The sequence below is a fragment of the Argiope bruennichi genome, chromosome 6 (genome assembly GCF_947563725.1).
Source record: "Argiope bruennichi chromosome 6, qqArgBrue1.1, whole genome shotgun sequence".
Classification (NCBI taxonomy): domain Eukaryota; kingdom Metazoa; phylum Arthropoda; class Arachnida; order Araneae; family Araneidae; genus Argiope; species Argiope bruennichi.
Window position 1 is genome coordinate 120,895,076 of NC_079156.1, and position 7,914 is coordinate 120,902,989.

At 32.1% G+C, this 7,914-nt stretch overlaps 1 protein-coding gene across 1 annotated transcript; it reads left to right on the plus strand.

Annotated features, from left to right (window-relative positions):
* Positions 1 to 2,147: 2,147 nt before the first annotated feature.
* LOC129971954 (uncharacterized) lies at positions 2,148 to 5,723 on the plus strand. Its single transcript, XM_056085934.1, has one exon. The coding sequence runs from the start codon at positions 2,148 to 2,150 to the stop codon at positions 5,721 to 5,723; it is 3,576 nt and encodes a 1,191-aa protein (XP_055941909.1).
* The last annotated feature ends 2,191 nt before the right edge of the window (positions 5,724 to 7,914 follow it).

Here is a 7,914-nt window from a genome sequence, read left to right on the forward strand (position 1 = left end):
TCGTTATCTTCAATTTACCCAAAAATTCTTAGCTTCTCAATCCTGCGCCAAAGTCGCGTTACATGTAGTCTCTCAGTTGCTTTGGCCTTTCACCCATCCAGAGAGTTTTATATAGCTCCTTTTCGTTTTTGGTTATTTATTTTTCTTTTTGTTATCATGTGAGAACATGATGTTGTTTTGATTAGGGAGTTTTGAAGCTCGAAATCACGAAGGTAATGAATAAAGCATAAATGGCAATTTTCATCATCATCTTTTAATCGCATATATTTTTTTACCTGCTTTTACCAGTATTGCATTATTATTACGCACGCTTCTTTGACAGCAGATGCGTTTTTAAAAAGTTGACGTAGAACTATGACACCATACATCATAGCTGTTATACCATCTCAGAAACGGTTGAGTTCCAAAACTTTGTTTCATGCTTTATTTATTTCCACAATTTCCTTTAATTGCCCGTTTTTGACCTTTCGTCTTGCATGCTTTTATCTCTTCTCAACTCTGCTAATATGTTTTAAGTGCTTTTCTTCTCTACACCATTGAGATTCGGTATTACTTTGTATTTTCGTCTCTGTCTACCTTGGTTACGGCAAGAATATGTTACATTGTAATTGCGAAATATAGTTCTTTAGCTTGAATCTAGCAATTTTACTGAAAATATAAGATACTCTTGTTGAAATATAAAAATTAAATTGAGAAATTTATTAAAGTAGGACAACCATAATGGGTATTGGTTAAGGCTGCAAAATGCTTAAAATCACATGGAAGGTAAAATTCATATCTATCATAATTATGTTATTTTTCAAATTTTTCTGAAGCTACCATGGCAGAAGAAAAATTTAATCAACCAAGGGCTCATTTGTGACTTTATTTATCAAATTAACAGAGTAATAATGACCTATCATATTAATATATATTTAGAACAATCAAATGAATTATTTCTATACATATGTAAATAAACAAGGGACATTTCCCCCTATACATTTATTGTGGTAATGGAAACGTTTCTTTGAATATTAATATTTTCAATCTACATTTTTTTCTTTTTGTCCTTTGATTGTTAAAATAACTGTAACAGAAATGCATAGCCTTTCCTTTTCTGCTAAACCACCTTGTATTATTAAGGCATTGGATCGTTTATCTCTTTGTAACCTTAAATAAGTATGTGAATATTGCCATTTTAAAGACATTCGATCCTAAATAATTGTATCTTTACAACGCAGCATACAAGTGATAAATTTAATTTATACATGTCTTTAAAATGAATTCTTTTTAATGCTCTTTAGTTTTAAGAACTAATCCTCTTCTTCAACTAAATTACTTCTTGAATTTATGAGATATGCAAAATTCATTAATTTCATCTCAAAAACTAACAATTAGAATTTTCGTTGCCTGGATATAAAACTGCTATAAACATTGCTACTTTATAAAATAGTTCATCTGTGGAGAAAATAAGGAAATTAGGAGTCGATGAAAATTGTAAAACGCGTTGCTGACGCTTGTCTTCTGTTATTGTAAAATATCAATAACTTTCAATTTTGTTGCACGTGATAATTCCGTGATGGCCATGACTTTAAAACATTTAAGAAATCTTCTTAAAGTTCTGAAATAAGGATAAAATAAATGACTAAAGTTTGGGATTGAGCTAGCGCAAAATTAATAAAATGAATAATTAATTCATATTTCATAATGAGATATAAAATGAAACAACGACAATAAATTTTAATTATAAAAAAGTTTAATAGTAAATTTGTAATTGCGAAATTTTTTATAAGAAATGTTGGAAACTTCTGTAAAACTTAAAAAAAATGACACCTCTTTCAAGAAAAGATGTAAAAATGTAAATGAAGAGACTCGTATTTACATACTATTTTAATAATTGATCTAAAAATAAAATATTCTGAAATGGAATAATAGTAAGAACCAGCGTTTATTTCTGAGAAAATAATAATACATCTAAAATTATATGAATATTTAATTAATTAAGATACAAAAGTAATCATCTTCATTTTTAAAATACAGTAAAGTTATAAATGACTTATTTAATGACAATGACTAATTAAATCACATTTCGAGATTTCTAGTAAAAAAAGCCTCGTGATTATCGGAAAAATATTTATTGTATTTACTTTCAGGCACTCCGTCGGAATATGCCACTGGGACAAAACTTTGAAAACTTCCAAACAGCAGCATCAGATGCAACTAGAATTCTCATAAGAAATATCAATACCGAGTGGCAGAGATTGGAAAAACACAAACAGCTTTTAGATGCGAAAGAGGAAGAAAGGACTTCGTGCCAAGAGCATCTACGACATTTGCATGAAAATAAAAGTATGATTGAAAAACAACTGATATCGGCGGAAAGAAGAACACAGTCTCTGAAAAATTCACATAGTGAATTAAAGCGAAGCCTTAATAATATTCGAAGACAAGAGGATAAAGCCTCAAGAAATTTCAATTCAGAGAAACAAATGTTAAGCGAAAAACTTGCATACTACCAAGCGAAATGGCGAGAGCGCTATGAATCACGTTATGCAAATAAACCTTTAATTCAAGAATATGAAAAGGCAAAAAATGCTTTAGCGGATAAAAGGGAAGAACTAAAGATTTTGAAATCAGCTCTTCACGGATGTAAAGCTGATATTTTCAAAGCCAAGTGTGAGAGAGGTAAAAGAAATGTGGAAGAAAGTGGGTTTTATCCTTTGGAGTCTTTTATAATTCGCATAGCCAGCATAGGAGCTGAAGTGAAGAAGTTAGAAACCGAAGAAAGTCATTTATTGAACAATATTAGGATTTTGCAGCGAGAAATTAGTAACAAAGAGAAATTGGCACAGTTGAAAACACAAAATGCCAAGGAAGTTGAAAAGACAAAGACAACGACTGGACTTGAGAAAATCAAGGAAAGCATCTTCTTTAAAAAAGCATCGGAGGAATCTATAAAAAGAAAAGAAATGTCGGATAATTCTTATTCTATTCCTCAAAAGATAATACGGACGAAAGAAGATTCCTTGTTAAATAAGTATAGTATCAAACAAACTAAGGCAATTCATGGTGTTGTAGCACAAACGCCGATGAGACAGAAAGGAAGTGAAGACTTTAAGGGAGGTATTCAAGAAGAAAGAATCAGAAATCGTATCGAGAAACTTAAGTTGTATACTCCAACATTCTTTTCACCTCCTGATTTGTCATCAAAGAATAGCACTAAAGATTCAACTTCGAAAGAAATAAGACGACAAGATAATGATTCAGTGATTTCCGAAAATTGCCAAACATCGTTTGTTAAAAATGCAATTCAAAATCAGAGTGCAGATTTACAAAACGAAAATTCAGACAATACTCCATCAAGAGCATCAGATATCAATGAATCTCGAGCTCAGCTCCAGACACTGAAAAGTAAAACAATACATAGCATTCAAAAAGTCAATTCTGGACAACGCTATGTAAATTCTCAGAAGGAAACAGCTTTCCAATCTAAAGATTATGTGTCACCTGCATTGCAAACGTTTAAAGAGAAGAATAAAATAACCGAAACCAGAGTTCATAAGCCAGGCAAATTTTCAAAGCATGAACAGTCAATTAAAAGCAGTATTACTCAAAGTTTTTCTGATACAGGCGAAAAAGAAATTCCCTTTATTAATGAAACTGATTCAATAAAAGCATCTCGAGGACTTTCTACAAATAGTGAGAAAGAAATGGAATTCGCCTTTGAAACTGCGTCAGACATTCTGAAAAAGACGTCTGAAAGTTATAAGAAGACAACAGGATTTCAGAAAGAAATTAATTCGCCAAAAGTATTAAGGGAATTTTGTAAAATCAGTGATAAAGACCGATCTATTAACGAAACAAAATCAGAGAAAATTCAAAGATTACACGTTATAAGTGAAGAAAATAATTCGAATGAAATAAATTTAACAACATCTAGTGCTGTTTCTTTAACAAACAGAGGTAAGATTGAAGCTTTTACTCAAAAGACTTTTTCAAGAGCACAGGAAGCAAGAAAGGCTGAAGATTATGAAACTTCAGCTTTGGAAATTCTGACAAAATATCAATCATATAGAAATGCTCAGAATATGGATAGTGAAAGAGATCAGCAATTCCGCTATAATGAGCTAGCAGAAGATTCTCAAATTCTAGAAAATGTTGATGAAAAATTTACTTACAAGAGAGATACAGGCAAACATCAAAATATTCAGCTTTCTCAAAAGTGTAAAACTAGTTCAGTCCCTGCAAAAATATTACAAGAACATACCGATCATATGGACGAAGAAATACAAGATATAAATGAAGACTTAACAACCGTTTATGAAAATGGAAAGTCACTATCTACGAAATCAGACATTAATCACGAACCTATGGATACCGATCATTTTCAAGATGCTGAGATCTTAACTGAAGATAATGTTCTTGATAAAAAATATATGTCTGAGAATACTGTCCATCCAGAATATGAGAATCTCAGCTATGATAAGATTTCAGAAAAAACGATTTCTGTAGATGTGGAAGACAATCAATCTTCTTTGAAGATTTCGAATTCTTCTGCAGTTATTATGGATAAGAGTGAAAATGAGATTCACGTAAGCAATTCAGAGGAAGTTAATCAGTTGAAAAATATTCTACCAACTTCTGATAAGCACAATGTCTCTTATTCTCACCCAAATGAAGCATCACAAGAGATTAGAGATAATCAGCCTAAAAATGTACTTCCAGCTTCTTCTGTACTTGGTGTCTCCTATCCTATTACTCCACAAGACTTCGGAAATGATCGTGTAAATAGTATGCTAAACAAAGATAGTGCAAAGATTCAGGATGCAGCAGGGACCATTCTGATGAAGCCCAGTGAAAAACTTGATGAAGACAATGAAAGAAACCTGCATGAAGAAATTGAACCACCGAATCATATAAATGAATCACAGTTCGAAAAATCGCAATCATCATCTCAATTGAATGTTCAAGAGCCAGAAGGAATTTCACCAATGATATACCAGGAAGCACTAAGTTCTGCGAATTCGTCATTGGTTGAAAATGGAACATCCTTGAATAAGGTAGTTGAAGCAGGAATTCTTCCATGTAGTAGCAAATCCTCAGCGTCCAGCGAAATGCAATATTACACGCCAAAATCAACAGATTTCTCAAGTAGGTTACTACCAAATTTCCACTCACCTGCCATTGACGAGACGAAGCCACTAACTCCCCAAGAAGCCAGGAATGCACCTAGTCCGTTCGATTTCGAAAAACACATGAAGGTGTTAGGAGACCTTAAGAAAACACCTACTTTTATGTACCAGACACGGCAAATGTATAAAAACGACAACGATTCTCTACCAAAAGAACCGCAATCCCAAGAACCAAATGAAATCGGAAAAGACCTATTCAGCACCTTTAGTTTCTTTGAAGGTTCTATGACAGGAAAAGAGACTAGCCCAAAGGCAAAAGAAAATGAGAAATCGAAAACCGAAGATACGGGATTTCTGTCTTTTGCTTTAGAAGATTATTTAGCAGATTCACCAGCTTCGCCAGCAGAGGCTGGCAAAGAAAAGTCTATGTTTTCGTTTTCATCCGATTCTCCAAAGGCTGGTGTTAAGTCACCTCCGGGTTTCTTTCCCTTATTTGCTGCTGATACACAGGAAACGTCTAAAGAAGCAAAATCTGGTTTTGTTCTGAATTTTGGTGGCAATGAAAAGGTACAGTCTCCGGAGGAAGGATCATCTTTTAAATTTCTTTTTTAAAATGAGATCTGTTCCTTGTATTGAAATATGCATTTCAGCATATATTGTATCTTTCACTTTATTTATGTAAAGTGATGCTATAGTAACATCTCAGAACACTTATTATTTTCATCTAATACTATATTTTATATTTTCTTCTCGTACATGATAGCAACTAGTTTGAGTTGCCAATTATCACTACCTTGTTAAAACTTAATTCCAATTAAAACAGCAGCTACAGTGGATACTTTCAGATATATTTATTGATAAATATTTACTTAACAGTTCAAGTATTGAAATAATTACATGGTTTATCGGATCTCTCTTCATTTTGTGCGTTTATTATATTGAATACTTTCAGTTTATGGTTCTGTTCTTAGTTGTACTTCATAAAAGAAAGCAAGCAATAAATAAAAGGTTTATCAAAGAAATTGCTCTTTTTATTTCTTAATTAATAAAATTATTTACTTTCAAGAATTTATATTTAGAAAGAATTTCCCTATTGGAAACAATTCACATTCATGCATTATAATGGGAAAAGATTAGCATTTGTACAAATGTGATTTTCTACATAAGTATTGTAATACTCATTTTTTGTAACAATTTTGTCAAAAATTAATTATTTAATGCTAGTCACCAACATTAAAATTTTAAATATTCTTAATGGCATCCTCAACAAACAATTTTTAAATCTCGGATTTTTATAGGCATATACAGTAGTGGCCAAAATTGTGGACATTTTTTAAAGTTTTTAGGTTTTCTAACTTTGTATGCTTATAGAAAATGTTATGTTTCACAAAATGCAAACTCTTAAATATCACTTTTAAAGAGAATTTAATGCTGCTTTCAATACAAAAAGCAAAATTCAAATATCTGTAATACAAAAAAGGTGAGCTGCAATAATTATCGAAATACATTAGATGCTGATGATTGCAGTGAGTTATCAGCTCTTAATAGGGTTGCCTTTGTTTTTTATTACAACCTCACACTGATGTTTCATTGAGCTGAAGGGAGTTTTAAGCTCTTCTTTCATTACTGCATGATACCAGGAAACAATTATAGCCTCAATTAATTATCTTTTATTTGATGAACGTTTCATATGTACAAGAGTTTTCAAACGGTGCTATAAGTTCTCAATAGTTTTGAGGTCAGGACCGTTTCCTGGTCATGATAACAATTCATTGCTCTTTGTACTAAACCGCTCTTCCGATATTTCTGTTTTGTGGCAAGGAGCTGAATCTTGCTGAAAAATAAATGTCGCGTTATTGGGAAAGATAGCACTGATGGAAGGTGTAAGGTTTGTCTCTAGAATAGTGTTAATGTATTTTCTTGCATTTAATGTCTCATCGATAGCATGAAGGAAACCAATACCGTCTGCTGACATGCATGACCAAATCATAACACTGAGTTCTTCATAGTTGTCTGAATACAGTCAGGATGTAGCTCTTCGCCTTTTTTATGTCTTACATATTTTTGCCATCACTACCGAATAATACTTTCTTTGTTTCATCTCTCCATATAAGTTGTGACTACTGATCATCTGTCCAATTAATGATTTCCTTCGCCCATTGTAATCTTTTTATATGCTGCTATCAATTGTGATAAGGCATTTTTCAGTGAATCCTACCTCTTAGTCTAACATCTAATAATCTTCTCCGGATTGTTCTTGAATTGATACAAATGCCAGCATAATTCAATTGACTTCTGATGGCTGCTGATGACATTCTTCTATTTTGGAGACATAGTCTTTTAATTCTTCTTTCATCAATAGATGTGGTGCACCTTTTTTAGCCATTTTCTGCTTTGATTTTTATTGAATTTGTCTCCTGATATCGTAAACAAAACTTTCGCACACCATATGTAGTCACTGAATCACTCACCTGTCTTGCAATTTTAGCATAGGAAAGGCCACATCCATACAACACAATAATCTTAGTTCTCTTTCTAGGTGCCCAATCTATTCTGTTATTTGATATGATTGCTTCCTGACTGAATATTAGAAATACTTATAAAAATTCCAACTAAATACGTTTAACAAAATTTCTAACTTATAATTTGATTACATAAAAAAACAGTCTTCCTTCTACTGAAAAAAGCAAAATAAAGATTTGTTCTAACTTTAAACATGATGTCAGCTTCTTCTAGCAGTTATAAACATTTGATTGGTTCCCAGAACAAGAGCAGTGATTTGTCAGGAAAGTTTGAAATTACA

Coding starts and splice junctions, on each gene's coding strand:
- LOC129971954 (XM_056085934.1), top strand. CDS start 2,148: ATGCCACTGGGACAAAACTTTGAAAACTTCCAAACAGCAGCATCAGAT.